Raw genomic sequence first — 16,434 nt, 5'->3', positions numbered from 1 at the left:
TGTCTGTGACTTGCTGACCCTATGCTCTCCTACACTGTTCCTAACAACTTGTTTGGGTGTGAGGGAAAGTCAATCTCAATTAGTGACATCTCAAATTAGTGACTTAAAGCTCTCAACAAAACCATTCCTATTATCTTGTGAGCTGTGTGAGATTAGTCTATTTACTTGTTAATTTTCTGCCCATTTACTTTAACTTTCCAAACTCTGAAACTCAAGAAAAGTTCTAAGAATGATAACAGTGCATACTAACTTGTTATTTACCTGTTACTAAATGAATCATTTAGCAGGCACTGACATTCTATTAGGTTTCTCTTTGTAGTACTGGGGATACCAGAGCAAGCTCATCAATACTGAACCATACCTTCAGCCCATAAACTTGACTTTTACCTTAACTTTATTTATTTCTCTTATTTATTAAAACTTCTACCACCAAACTGGAAGGCGAGTTTTTCCAAAAAAAGAGCCAGTTAATTAATTCTCTGTCAGCTGAGCATCTTAGATTGCTAGTCCACGCTAACGTTCTCTAGGGTTCAGTCCCACGGGCCTGCCTCACTTCAGATGCCAATCCTAACCCCAGGTGTCCAGTGCACTCTCACTGATAGACATGTGGAGTTCACACAACTCCCTCATTAAGGGAAGTATCTGATAACTTGCTAACATGGCTCAGAGAACTAAGAAAAACATAATACCTCTATGCACTGGTACGCTACAAAGATTAAAACTCAGAAATAGGAAGCTAGAGAGATGGCTCAGCTGTTAGGAGCATTTGTAGCTCTTGCAGAGGACCCAAATTCGGTTCCCAGCACCCATATGGTGGTTCACAACCATCTGTAACTCTAGCTCCAGGGATCCAACATTCAATTCTGATCTCTCCAGGCACCAGGCGCACACGTGTGGTATAGATACATACATGTAGGCAAAACACACTTAAAATAAATAAATACATCTAAAAACATTTCAAAGACAAACTCATTCAAGAATGGCTAAACAGAAGACATACACAGGGCAATGGAGATTTTCTCTAACACTCCATTTGATCTTTATCTTGTCTTTGTTGTTGATGCTTTTGTTTGTTTTTTGGTATAAAACATAGGCATTTTTTCAGAGTCAACGAAATAATAAGAACTCTTGTGTATACCAAGGCCATGCCAGGTGCTAGGGACTCCAGGAGTCTTGGGTTTCTCCTCCAGAAAGAATTAGGAATGACTAGATTAACTTGCTGTCTTACTTCCCTGCCAGGTTAAATTATCGCTAATACCCAGTGATGCCCCACAAAATCCCGAAGAGACAGCACTGAGACCTGTGCAGCTCAGCACGTAAAAGTTCCTGGCCAGCAAGTCGGGGGAAGACCATGGAGACTCTGAACCCTCTGCAGCTCTCCTGCTGGCTCCGCATACATAATAAATAGGTTCACCCAAGCCACACATTTCCCTAAGTCCTGTGAGCTGTGATAGCAAATTCAGCCAAATCTGAAGAGGGTTTTATAAACTGAGGGACTTTAATTTGTGCCTGGTGGTGTAGAAGCACAGGTGACAACCTACCATGTGCATCAGTGCATCTGACTTTTGAAGCTGTGGCTGCCCTGTAGGTTCTGCCTACCTCCAGATGGGACCAGAACTGAACTGAATTAAAGAAACCCAACTGGTGTCTGCTGGGGAACAAACTGCTCAGAGTGTGGTCTCTCTGCCTAGCTATCACCATGAGAGCTGACAAAAGGTGGGTTAGAGGAAGAAATAGCTCTTTATGGGAGAGGGGCACTCTTGAGGCCACTATTCTCCCACATTTTGATGTGCTTACCTCCTCTGGAAAGCCTGTAAACTTTCTATTCAGAGCTGAAGATTCAGTTAGTCACTGGTGACTAACTCCATTTCAGGTGAGGAAAATCTAACCAGGCAACTAGCCTCTCCCCCAGGCCTGTCAGAGGCCCTCAGCAGAACAAACTCCAATGTCAGGAATGGTTAAACATTAAGACATTCATCTCACCCCATCACATACAAAACTCAAAAAAGAAAGTGAATTTTGAACCCAACCCCCCCATTCAATTTTATGGTTTTTGTTTTACCTGGATATTGCAGCTTTTTCCATTATTTCCTGCTGAATGAGCCCAGACGGCTCAATGACATCTAATATAATTATGCTCCACAATTTATCTGATTTGGGCCTTTGCAACACAGCAGCTTCATCTTCTATATGTCTCAACCAAAACTCCAGTGTTTCCTTAGGGAAGTGATTGGCTTCAGATATGAGGTTCAAAGCAACACAATGCTGGTCTTTCTCCACAGAACTGTAGGGCTTAACCTCACCAAGTGTTCCAGCAATTATAGGCAAAAGAGAGAAGCCTTCGGACACATCCAACACATAGAGAGGGTCAGAGGTGCTCGGTGCAGTAGCACTCTGTCCACTTCCAGAGTTCATCTCAGAGTCCTGACACTGAGGATCCATGGGCTGGCACAGTTTCTCTGGAGCCAGCGAAGACAAGACCTTCCTCATGGCCATCCTAAAGCCTTCATGATATGGAATGTTATTGAGCAAAGCAATCTCTGTAGGTTCTAACACACAGGTATGCTCCAGAGCATCTGCTCTACTGGTCTGAAGGTTAGCCAGAGCACTACAGAGCTCAGCCTCATTCCCTAGAGACAGCAAATCTTCACTCTTGGTAAAATGCTTTATAACTTCCATTTCATGTTCCAAATGCACGATATTGATACTCTGGATTCTTAGGTAACAATCTTGACAAGATGCTTCCATTGTCACATGGTCCCCGGGCTTTATCCAGTAGTCTTCATTAGTAAGAAAGGAAAAAATATATATGTAACTGATTGTCATAGTTAGTTCTATTGCTATAATAAACACCATGACCAAAATCAAGCTGGGGAGGAAAGAGTTTATCTGGCTTATACTTCCACATTATAGCCCATCATTAAAGGAAGCCAGAAGCAGGAGCTGACGCAGAGGCCATGGAGGGGTGCTGCTTACTGGCTTGCTCCCTATGGCTTGCTCAACTTCCTTTCTTATAGAACCCTGGACCTCCAGTCCAGGGGTGGTTCCACCCACAATAGAATGGGCCCTCCCCCATCAATTACTAATTATGAAAATGCCCAGAGGCTCACCTACAGCCCCATTTCATGGAGGCATTTTCTTAATTGAGACTCCCTTGTCTCAGGTGACTTTAGCTTGTGTCAAGTGAACATAAAACAAAATTGTCCCCTTGTCACTTTAAGCTCTGAACATTCCACGGCTGCTGCTGTTCTTGGCAGTTGTCTCGTGATATTGTCATCTCCAAAGTGCTAGGGTCTCTTGCTACAACTGAGCTGCACCTTAAACTTGCCCTGCGGCTAAAGTTGACCTGGAACTCCTTATTCTTCTCCCTCTACCTCCTAAGTGTCGAAATTGCAGATGTGTACTACAAAGCCCAGCTTCTTACAGTTTTTTTTTTCATTTTTACTAAGATCAGTAGATGTACTGCCAAACTCAGGAAGATGTGGGGATAGAAAGAGGCTTTGTCTGTAAGCAAAGATAGATGAAATTCAAGGATCAATATCAAGCCTCCTTTTAGCTTAAATAGACATTCTTTTCCCTAAAGGTAATTTCCAAAAAATTGAAAGCATTCAACACAATGGCATCTAACAGTCCTTAAGCATTTGGGAATCCGCGTGTTTAGGAAGATCACTGTTTAAGGAAGGCTAAGTCCTGCAGAAAGGGCTATCCTCTGCTCCTTTCTGAGTTTTCACAGCGTCCATTTCTAAGCCGTCGCGGATAACTGTCCCTGAGTCATAGAGCCAGATGAAAACACAATCTGTCCCAAACAGCGGGGAGCTGAGGCAGAAAGGTTCCTTGAGCCCCAAAAATCTGCTTCATAGCCCTAACTACTGGAATTCAGTGCCTAGAAATCCATAAAGGTAGAAGGAAATGGTTGTCCTCTGAGCACATGCATGCAATGACAAGTACACGTCCCCAAAAACATCTACACATCACACAAACAAAAGTTTTAACTGGAGGCCGGGCACCAAGCGAAGGGCAGCGTGATACCCTGCTAAGAAGGGCAACCAGCTCCTTCCTCCCAACGCACACATGAAGAAAGCCACAATCTTTCTCAGTCCTGCGCCTGCAAAGGGCGCTGAGGACAACCTTTCAGACTGGGGAGTGGGTGACATCCCGGGGCGGGGCTGAACGTATGAGAAAGGAGCACTGGGCCCCTTCAGCTCCTGCTGCAGGGGCTTCTTGGCTCTGTACAATCCACCCCTCCCCCAATTTCACCCTTTTGTCTGCGGGGTCCTTCGACCTCCAAGAGTCCTGCCCCTGTGCTGAGGACAACCTTTCAGAACGATGAGTGGGTGCCATACCAGGGCAGGGCAGAACGTCCGGGGAAAGGAGCACTGGGCCCCTTAGCTCCTGCTGCAGGGGCTTCTTTGTTCCACACATCCCTGCCCACCCCCTCCAAGCCTGCCCTATTGGCTGCTAGTTCTGTGGCCCAGGAACAGTGCCTACTCCTGCACTGAGGCTAACCACCCAAAGGGGAACAGTTCCTGCTTCTGCACTGAGGAGATCCACCCAGAGTCAGTCACAGCATAGATTGGACCAAGACACCAAGACTCTCCTGGCTGCATTTGAAGGAAGAGATGGGCAGATGTCAATGCAAGAATTCCTCCAGGGATCACACAACAAGAAGACCTGAACACCCTATTCCAGAAGAAGTAGAAGAAATCGACATTAAATGTAACATTATGAAAATGATAGAGGACCTTAAACAGGATGTGAAAAACTGCTGTAAAGAAGTGGAGAAGACAAACAAAAAGGTAGAAGAAATGAATAAATATCTCAAAGATACCCAAGAAAACCACAATAACGCAATCAAACAGGTAATGGAAACAGTTCAAGACTTGAAAAATGAAATGGAGGTAATGAAAAAAACAGAAACCGAGAGAAGGCTGGATATGAAAAGTCTGGGTAATCGATCAGGAACTACAGAGAGAAGCATAACCAACAGAATACAAGAGATGGAAGAAAGAATCTCAGACACCGAAGATACTATAGAGGAAATAAACTCATTGGTTAAAGAAAATAACAAATCCAACAAATTCTTAACACAAAACATCCAGGAAATCTGGGACACTGTGAAAAGACCAAACCTAAGAATAATAGGGATTGAAGAAGGAGAATTACAGCTCAAAGGCCCAGAAAATATATTCAACAAAATTATAGAAGAAAACTTTCCCAACCTAAAGAAGGATATTCCTATGAAGGTACAAGAAGCATACAGAACACCAAATAGACTGGATCAAAAAAAGCATCCCCTCACCATATAATAATCAAAACACAAAACATACTGAATAAAGAACAAATATTAAGAGCTGCAAGGGGAAAAGGTCAAGTAACATATAAAGGGAAACCTATCAGAATTACACCTGACTTCTCAATGGAAACCATGAAAGCCAGAAGGTCTTGGATAGATGTGCTGCAGACACTAAGAGACCATGGATGCAGGCCAGACTACTATACCCAGCCAAGCTTTCTTTCACCATCAATGGAGAAAAAAAGATATTCAAGGACAAAAACAGATTTAAACAATACTTAGCCACAAACCCAGCCTTACAGAAAATACTAGAAGGAAAACCACAAACCAAGGAAGCCAACAACACCCATAATAACATAAGCATCTAACAACCCTCCACCAGCACAACTCAAAGAAGTGAAACACACAAACACTACCACCAGGAAAAATAACCGGAGTCAGCAACCACTGGTCATTAATATCACTTAATATCAATGGACTCAATTCACCTATAAAAAGGCACAGGTAAAGAGAATGGATACGAAAACAGGATCCAACATTCTGCTGTTTACAAGAAACACATCTCAAACTCAAAGACAGACACTACCTCAGAGTAAAGGGTTGGGAAAAGGCTTTCCAATCAAATGGTCCAAAGAAACAAGCGGGTGTGGCTATATTAATATCTAACAAAATTGACTTCAAACTAAAATCAATCAGAAGAGATGGAAAAGGACACTTAATTCTCATAACAGGAACAATTTATCAGGAGGAAGTCTCAATCCTGAATATCTATGCCCCTAATATAAAAGCACCCACAGATGTAAAAGAAACATTACTAGAACTCAAAGCATACATCAAACCCCACACTCTAATAGTAGATTTCAACACTCCTCTCTCACCAATGGACAGGTCAACCAGACCGAAACTTAACAGAGAAATAAGAGAACTAACAGATGTAATGAACCAAATGGTCTTAACAGACATCTATAGAACATTCCACCCAAACAGAAAAGAATATACCTTCTCAGCATCTCATGGAACCTTCTCAAAAATTGATCACATAATTGGTAACAAAGCAAACATCCATAGATACAAAGAAACTGTAGTAACCACCTGTGTACTATCGGATCACCATAGAGTAAAGTTAGATCTCAACAACAATGCTACCCCCAGAAAGCCTAAAAACTCATGGAAACTGAACAGTCAACTACGGAACCACCCCTGGATCAAGGAAGAAATAAAGAAAGAAATTAAAGTCTTCCTTGAATTTAATGAAAATAAAGAAACAACATACTCAAACCTATGGGACACTATGAAAGCAGTCCTGAGAGGAAAGTTCATAGCACTAAGTGCCCACATAAAGAAAACGGAGAAAGCACACATTGGAGACTTAACAGCATACCTGAAAGCTCTAGAAAAAAAAGAAGCAGATTCACCCAGGAGGAATAGAAGACTGGAAATAAATCAAACTGAGGGCTGAAAGCAACAAAATAGAAATACAGAAAACAATCCAAAGAATCAATGAAACAAAAAGCTTGTTCCTGGAGAAAATCAACAAGATTGACAAACCCCTATCCAAACTAATGAAATGGCAGAGAGAGAACACACAAATTAATAAGATCAGAAATAAAAAGGGGGACATAACCACAGACACAGAGGAAATTCAGAGAATCATTAGATCTTACTACAAAAGCCTGTATGCCACAAATTGGAAAATGTAAAAGAAATGGACATTTTTTTAGATAAGTACCATATACCAAAGTTAAATCAAGACCAGGTGAACAATTTAAATAGACCTGCAAGTGGCGAAGAATTAGAAGCTGTTATCAAAAATCTCCCTTCCAAAAAAAGTCCAGGACCAGATGGTTTCAATGCAGAATTCTAACAGAATTTCCAAGAAGAGCTAATACCTATACTCCTTAATGTATTTCACAATATAGAAACAGAAGAGTCATTGCCAAACTCCTTTTATGAAGCTACAGTTACCCTGATACCAAAACCACACAAAGACCCAACCAAGAAAGAAAATTACAGGCCAATCTCACTCATGAACATCGACACAAAAATTCTCAATAAAATACTGGCAAACCGAATCCAAAAACACATTAGAAAAATTATCCATTATGATCAAGTAGGCTTCATCCCAGAGATGCAGGGCTGGTTCAACATACGCAAATCTATCAATGTAATCCATCATATAAATAAACTGAAATAAAAAAACCATATGATCATTTCATTAGATGCTGAAAAAGCATTTGACAAAATTCAACACCCCTTTATGATAAAGGTCTTAGAGAGATTAGGGATACAAGGATCATACCTAAATAAAATAAAAGCTATATACAGCAAGCCGACAGCTAACATCAAATTAAATGGAGAGAAACTCAAAGCCATTCCACTAAAATCAGGAACAAGACAAGGCTGTCCACTCTCTATGGACCTCTTCAATATAGTGCTTGAAGTTCTAGCAATAGCAATAAGACAACATAAGGAGATCAAGGGGATTCAAATTGGAAAGGAAGAAATCAAACATTCATTATTGGCAGATGATATGATAGTGTACATAAGCGACCCCAAAAACTCTACCAAAGAACTCCTACAGCTGATAAACACCTTTAGTAATGTGGCAGGATACAAGATCAACTCCAAAAAATCAGTTGCCCTCCTATACACTAAGGATAAGGATGCAGAGAGGGAAATCAGAGAAGCATCACCTTTCACGATAGCCACAAATAGCATAAAATATCTTAGGGTAACTCTAACCAAGGAAGTGAAAGATCTATTTGACAAGAACTTTAAGTCTTTGAAGAAAGAAATTGAAGAGGATACCAGAAAATGGAAGGATCTCCCTTGCTCTTGGATTGGGAGGATCAACATAGTAAAAATGGCAATTCTACCAAAAGCAATCTATAGATTCAATGCAATCCCCATCAAAATCCCAACAAAATTCTTCACAGACCTTGAGAGAACAATAATCAACTTTATATGGAAAAACAAAAAACTCAGGATAGCCAAAACAATCCTATACAATAAAAGTACTTCCGGAGGCATGACCATCCCTGACTTCAAACTCTATTACAGAGCTACAGTAATGAAAACAACTTGGTATTGGCATAAAAACAGAGATGTTGACCAATGGAATCAAATCAAAGACCCGGATATTAACCCACAAACCTATGAACACCAGATTTTTGACAAAGGAGCTAAAATTATACAATGGAAGAAAGAAAGCATCTTTAACAAATGGTGCTGGCATAACTGGATGTCAATCTGTAGAAGAATGAAAATAGATCCATATCTATCACCATGTACAAAATTCAAGTCCAAATGGATTAAAGACCTCAATATAAATCTGACCACGCTGAACCTGACAGAAGAGAAAGTGGGAAGTAGTCTGCAACACATGGGCACAGGAGACCAATTCCTACGTATAACCCCACTAGCACAGACAATAAGAGCAACAATGAATAAATGGGACCTCCTGAAACTGAGAAGCTTCTGTAATGCGAAGGACACTGTCATTAAGACAAAAAGGCAACCTACTAAATGGGAAAAGATCTTCACTAACCCCACATCAGACAGAGGTCTGATCTTCAAAATATATAAAGAACTCAAGAAACTAGACATTAAAACTCTAATTAGCCCAATTAAAAAATAGGGTACTGAACTGAACAGAGAATTCTCAACAGAAGTTCAAATGGCCAAAAGACACTTAAGGTCATGCTCAACCTCCTTAGCGATCAGGGAAATGCAAATCAAAACAACTTTGAGATACCATCTTACACCTGTCAGAATGGCTAAAATCAAAAACACCAATGATAACCTATGCTGGAGAGGATGTGGAGTAAGGGGAACACTCATTCATTGTTGGTGGGAATGCAAACTTGTGCAACCACTTTGGAAATCAGTGTGGTGGTTTCTCAGGAAACTGGGAGTCAACCTACCTCAGGATCCAGCAATTCCACTCCTGGGAATATACCCAAGAGATGCCCAATCATACTACAAAAGCATTTGTTCAACTATGTTCATAGCAGCACTATTTGTAATAGCCAGAACCTGGAAACAACCTAGGTGCCCCTCAATAGAAGAATGGATAAAGAAGGTGTGGCACATATATACTTTAGAGTTCTACTCAGCAGTTAAAAAAAAAAAAAAAAAAAAAAAAAAAAACACTGACTTCTTGAACTTTGCATGCAAATGGATGGAAATAGAAAACACTTTACTGAGTGAGATAACCCAGACCCAAAAAGAGGAATATAGTATGTACTCACTCATAAGCAGATTCTAGCCATAAACAAAGGACATTGAGCCTATAGTTTGTGATTCTAGAGAAGCTAAATAAGAAGGTGAACCCAAAGAAAAACATATAGTCATCCTCCTGGATATTGGAGTTGACAAGATCACCAGGCAAAAGTTGGGAGCAGGGGGGTGAGGGTGGATTGGGGGAAGGGGAAATTGGGAGAGAGAAGGGAGAAGGGGAGGACTGGGGAGAGCTTTGGGGGAATGGGATAATTGAGATGGAGGAAGGGTGGATATGAGAACAGGGAAGAAGTTATCCTAACCAAGGGAGCCATTTTAGCGTTGGCTGGAGTCTTGGCTCTACAGGGGTTCCCAAGTGTCCAAGGGGATTTCCCCAACTAGTTCCGTGGGCAGCAGAGGAGAGGGTGCCTGAACTGGCCTTATCCTATAGCCACACTGATGAATATCTTGCACATCACCATAGAACCATCATCTGGCGATGGATGGAGATAGAGACAGAGACCCACATTGGAGCACTGGACTGAGCTCCCAAGGTCCAAATGAGGAGCAGAAGGAGGGAGAACATGAGCAAGGAAGTCAGGACTGCGAGGGGTGCGTCCACCCACTGAGACGGTGGGACTGATCTAATGGGAGCTCACCAAGGCCAGCTGGACTGGAACTGATGGAGCATATGATCAAACTGGATTCTCTGAATGTGGCTGACAATGAGGGCTGACTGAGGCACTGAGTTTTGATTCTACTGCATGGACTGGCCTTGTGGGAGCCTAGTCTGTTTGGATGCTCATCTTCCTAGACCTGGATGGAGGTGGGAGGACCTTGGACTTCCCACAGGGCAGGAAACCCTGACTGCTCTTAGGACTGGAGAGGGAGGAGGAGGGGAAGCGAAGGGAGGGGAAGGAAAATGGGAGGAGGTGGAAATTTTTAATAAATAATATATATATATATATATATATATAAAGTTTTAACTGGGAAAAAGAACAAAAAACAAAAGTTTTTATTATAAAAGTTGTTATTTTTATGTTTAAGCAATTAAAATGGCTTTTCCCTGAAGATTCTTCAAGGGATATTTAAATTACCTAAGAAAATATAAATAAATATAGGTTTAAAATGTAACTTTCTTAGAGCCAAGCCTTTTTATTTATATCTTACCATTCCCACATCCCTCTAGGGTAGACAGCACTGTCCTATTTTCAGATAAAACCCAATAAAAGTTCTAACATCTTTGTTGGCAAGTCATTCAACAAGAGAGCCAAGACCTGAACCCGAATCTTCAGACTACAGATTCCACGGTCGACTGGCCTTGGTGAATCAGATCCCTGTTAAAGAGACCACAGACATGGATTTCCTTTAAATGCGTACTTTTCCACATATCTTACTGTTGGAAACACAGAAACCCACCAAACTGCTATAAACAGTTTTCTTTTCCTAGATGGATAATGTCTTTAATATAACCTTTCCCAAGGGAAGTTTACAGATCCCCACATTCTCTCAGAACTGTAAGATTTGTACTTCTAGAACTGTATGCACTTCAACTCCTACACTTGTTCACTGGAGGCACATGCACACGCCCCGGCATGTGTGAGGTCAGAGGACAGCTTGGGAGAGTCAGTTCTCTTCTCCACTATATGAGTTCCAGAAATCAAACTCAAGTCATGAGAACTGGCAGCACCTTTATCCACTGAGCCCCCTGCATACATTCTTATTATTTGGGCTCTGCAAACGTTATCAGGGTCTCTATGGGTTAAGTACTCCCACACTTTATACTTTTCTAACTCATTTGGAAGAAGAAAAGAAGAGGAAGGGAAAAGGAAATAGAAGTAGGAGAATAAGAAGAAGGAAGAAGAAACACAGGACAGTACACACTTGAGAAGCACTTATACTAAAATTAAAACACTAGCATGGTTTCTCAGCAAGGTCGACAGGCAAATTCATGAAGTGGTTCATTTCTATTTTGTTGTTGTTGTTCTTTTGTTTTGGAGGGGTGTTTTGAGACAGGGTTTCTCTGTGTTGCTTTGGTGCCTGTCCTAGAACTAGCTCTTGTAGACCAGGCTGGCCTCAAACTGACAGATTCGCACGCCTCTGCTTCCAGAGTGCTGGGATTAAAGGCATGTGCCACCACCACCTGGCTTTTTTTTTTTTTTTTTTTAAGGAACATTTCTTTCATCTACTGGTAAGTACCACTTGAAATTATGAAATGATTAATGAGAGTTACAGCTAAGGAGCATGCAATAGAGTAACTTTAGATCTTTATTTAGAGACAGAGTCTCACTATGTAAAGCTGGCTGGCCCTGAACTGCCTCCAGGGTGCTGAGATTAAAAGTGTATGACACTGAACACAGTAGTTTTTGCTTTTTAATAGAATATCTTCTATTTAATCTTTTGGCAATTTCACAGACAAAAACAATGCATCTTGACAATATGCACTCTCAACCCCATCTCCAGGAACTCTCAGCCCCTCTCTCCCACTTTCCAAGGCAATGATTGAATCTCTCTTTTTATTTTTTGAGAATGGGGCTCAGTGTGCAGCCAAGGTTGGCCCAGACTCTCGCTACAGAGACCAGAGAGGCCTTGGATTCCCAGAGGTGTGTCTGCTCTTAGTGCCTCCACAGTCCAGTGATCAACAGTATGCACCACCACAGCTGGCTTCAATCTCTCTTCTTAACAACACAGAGTTCTAAAATTGACTTTTGGACAAAGAATGTGGAAATTCTGAAATACAGAAGCAACACTCTTTTGCTGAAAACTTTATCTCTAAAGTGATTCTGTTTTTCTTTTTGGTCACTGGCTCAATTACTTAGAATAAACAAAAAAACCCTGTTTGTTTGACTGGTTCCATGGGAAGAGGTTTGACTTAATTTTTTTAAAGATTTATTTATGCACTTTTAAAATGTATATGGATGGTTTGTCTGCATATCAGAAGAGGCCTTCAGATCCCATGGGACTATGGGTATAGACAGTTCTGAGCTGCCAGTGGGTGTCCGGAATTGAACTTGGGTCCTCTGGAAAAGCAGCCAGTGCTCTTACCTACTGAGCTGTTTCTCCACCTGCCCCCAATTGTGTTCTCAGTCTCTCCCCTTCAGTACTCTCCCATAGTCCCCATGCTGCCAATTTACTCAGGAGATCTTGTCTCTTTCTATTTCCCATGTAGATTAGATCCATGTATGTCTCTCTTAGGGTCCTCATTATTGTCTAGGTTCTCTGGGATTGTGAATTATGGGCTGGTTTTCTTTGCTCTATGTCTAAAAGCCACTTATGAGTGGGTTTTAATGAGATAATACTTACCTGCAAGGGCCTGGACTGGATAAACAGCCTGTTCCCAACAGGTTTCCTCCCCAGGACTTGTGGACAGACTGTATTCGTCATCCAGCTGGAGAACAAACCAAACCATGACAGCATCCAGCACGCCTTCTTTAATAGCAGGAACACTGAGGGGGTGTGGCTCTTTAGTTGCAAGACTCTTTAATTCCTGAGAAGAAATACAAAGTGGGTAAGAAAACAGTCTAGGAAACTAGTAAGGAACAAAACTAATAAAGAATGGGGTTTTATAAATTAATATGTATTTCCCTCAATGTCAACCCACAGTCCATCCTCGCAGTCAGTGCCCCTGTCCAATTGTGGGATCTCAGAATATCAGACATCTACTGAACATACAGTGCGAGCGAGCGTGCGCGTGCATACACACACACACACACACACCCTCTCTCTCCACGGAGGAAGAAAAAACATGCCAGCAGTGTAGTGCCGGATGACAGAAGCAGGCAGCAAAGCCATGGGGTCATTTATTTTATACTGGAAAAGTGCATATGTGCAAATGCACACACACGGAAAGAAGAGCAAGCCTGGAACACACACTTCAAACAAATAACCCAAAGGGCTGGAGAGATGGCTCAGCAGTTAAGAGCACTGCCTGCTCTTCCAGAGGTTCTGAGTTCAATTCCCAGCAACCACATGGTGGCTCCAACCATCTGTAATGAAATCTGGTGCCCTCTTCTGGCCTGCAGGCATACATGCAGATAGAACACTGAGAATACTGTACACATAGTAAATAAAAAAAATCTTTAAAAAAAAAGAAAATATTGCTCTTAAAAAAAAAAAAAAAACCCAAGGAAGAAACAAACCAGGCCTTTTCATTTCTGTTCTGTTTTCCTTCAAAGTGTTACACAGACATTGCTTCTAAAACTAAAATCTTTACAAGGTATGTGTGTTATAAGAAATAATTCAAATAAAAACTCTTAAATAACAGAACAGCTGTGGGGTACTTCACAGCTAAACTCCCACTACTCCACTACTCCTTGGAACACTGTGTCTGATCAGGAATGACCTAAAACCCAGGGCTGCTCAGTGTGATATGATAAAACTGAACTTAAAACAGCTGCACCCCTGCCCCCCACAAGAAGAGACGAATTAAGAGGGACTTCTGGCTGCACTTTTAAACTTTCATGACACAATGCCCTTCCTTCAGCCACCTCCAGCCCAAAACATGTGCCACGAACATCATTCTTTCTTCAAGACGTTAGAAAGGGATCTTATTCAACAGTTCTTGGGCGCTCTGGGCACACTGTACACACCTATCTTCCTATCACCCACCAGTACAGGTATAAACAAGCCAGGGCGGTCCGCCATCGGCTTTCCTCAGGCCTGTTCTGGCTTGAAAAGGCAAACCCCAAGCAGGAACTGTTGGCTCGTCTAGCATGCTCCACGTCTAGATTCAATCCCTAGGATCCTGACAGAAACCTAAATGTTCTCTGTCTTGGGAGCCTTCAGCCCTGGGTGAGATGGGATGCCATTAACCTAGCACAGTGGTTCTCAACCCTCCTCACACTGCGACCCTTATACAGTTCCTTATATTGTGGAGACCCCAACTGTAAAACTATTTCCACTGCTCATCATGACTGTGATTTTGCTACTGTTATGAATTGTAATGTAAATATTTGTTTTCTGATCGTCTGAGGTGACTCTTGTGATAGAGCCACTCAACCTCTTCCAAAGGGTCACGACCCACAGGCTAAGAGACACTGTCCTAATGACTTTAATTCGTTTAAATTTAGATTAGTGCTCATCTGAATGAAAACCATTAATTTGAGAAGACAGCATGCTAAAGAGAACAATAAAGATCTAGGCTGGAACTTTCGCCTGTGTATTTACAAACATGGGAACTTCGCAGCACTTACTACTGCAAACAGTTTCCTCTAAACAGCGCGCATTCTTCCTCCTACTGTCACAGTGAGTGTTCATGTAAAGCACACAGCACAGGATATACTCGGCAAACTCTAGAGAGCTTTGCCCTTGCATTTAAAAAGAGTATATTCAAAAGGGAATTTTAATTTGTTGCTAATCATTTCTTCATAAGTAGAACCTCATGTACATTCAAAAAGAAAGACATAGTTGGGCAGAATCAGTGGTAATGGAAGGACCTTTAAACCCAGCACTCACTTGGGAGACAGAGGCAGGTGGATCTCTGAGTTCGAGGCCATCCTGGTCTACAGAGTGAGTCCCAGGACAGGTCTATACAGAGAAAGCATGTCTTGGAGGGGGGGGATCAAAATAAAAAGTAAGACTTCATACACTACCTGAAACAATTAAGGAAATTCTTAAGAGTAAGAGTTAAGGGCCAGGCATGGTGGTGTACCACAGAGGTAGGCAGATTTGTATTATTTCCAGGCCAGCCTGGTCCACAAAGTGAGTTCCAGGTCAGCCAGAGCTGTTAGCCAGAGAAACTATGTTTGGGGTTTGGGGATAAGGAAGAATTAATGTCTTGTTTTTACCTGAAGACTGTTGAAATCCACTTTCATAATTTCAAAGCACTCTGTCAGAGGCAAATACCCTCCAGGGATCTGACTCATCTTCTCAGTTGTATACGGTTCAACTGCTTCTCCAGTTTCTGCAGAAGAGGAGGCCGAGCTCTGAAATTTCACACTTGCTGGCAAACAGACACCAGCAATGTCCTTAGTGCCCACCCTAGTAAGAGTTTAAGAAAAGGCGAGGTAAAAGATGTGGGTTTTTTTTAATTAATAAAATCATTATCTAATAGTTGAGAAAATATTAAAAAATGAAATAAAACCTCATAACCACAGATTCTTTAAATTATATACACACACAATCACATAAAGAAAAATATGATAAAAATGAACAACTTTGTAGTATAAAAAGATGGTTCAGTGTTAAACACACTTGCTATTCTTGCAGATGTCCTGAGTTCAGTTTGACTCCCGCACATACCACCTGCAACCCCAGCTCCAGGGGATACAACACGCTCTTATGCCCTCCACAGACACCATATACACACAGCAGAATTCACACAAATACACATGCATAAACAAAAATTAGAAAACTTAAAAATTCAAAAATTAAAAGGCAATATTTAGAACATATATTCAATAAACAATCATATTCAAATTTACTTTTGAATTCTGGCAAGTTAATAGAAAACAAACAAAAATGGACAAAGACTTAGATACTTCACCAAAGAGAATAACCAAATAAAATAAGACCATCAGGGATCATCAAAGCAATGAAATGAAAACCTACAACAGAAATAGTCAATAGCAAGGGATGCTGAGGATACTGTCTCACACGATTGGATTTATTGGTACCCTTTAATGAATTAATTTAACATGCAGAAGCACTTACATTTATACACACACACACACACTTTTTTTTGCATGCCAATCCCAGTTCCCCCTTCTTCCTCTCCTTCTGCTCCCTCCACCTTCCCCCACCTCATTCCCCATCCTCAGAGAGGGTAAGGCCTCCCCTGGGAAGTCAATTAAGTCTGTCTCATCACCTCACTGAGGCAGGACCAAGACAACGACCACCCCTACCACCCCTGTGCCTAGGCTGAGCAAGGTATCTCTCCATAGAGAATGGCTCCACAAAGTAGGTTCATGCATTAGGGTTAGATC

The 16,434-nt window shown here is 41.5% G+C and overlaps 1 protein-coding gene across 1 annotated transcript in view; it reads right to left on the bottom strand.

The window, feature by feature from the left end:
- Positions 1–16,434, bottom strand: part of LOC130863894 (protein arginine N-methyltransferase 9) — a 42,817-nt gene that overhangs the window by 8,059 nt on the left and 18,324 nt on the right. Inside the window, exons 7-9 of the mRNA XM_057754225.1 lie at positions 15,298–15,490; positions 12,815–12,998; positions 2,063–2,780 (exon numbers count right to left, since the gene is read on the bottom strand). Of these exons, the coding sequence (XP_057610208.1) occupies positions 2,063–2,780; positions 12,815–12,998; positions 15,298–15,490 (1,095 nt within the window). The remainder of the gene's footprint in view (positions 1–2,062; positions 2,781–12,814; positions 12,999–15,297; positions 15,491–16,434) is intronic.

This window comes from Chionomys nivalis, chromosome 21, assembly GCF_950005125.1.
Source record: "Chionomys nivalis chromosome 21, mChiNiv1.1, whole genome shotgun sequence".
Classification (NCBI taxonomy): domain Eukaryota; kingdom Metazoa; phylum Chordata; class Mammalia; order Rodentia; family Cricetidae; genus Chionomys; species Chionomys nivalis.
The sequence above is the reverse complement of the archived record's forward strand: the minus strand, read 5'-3'. Positions and strand labels throughout refer to the sequence as shown.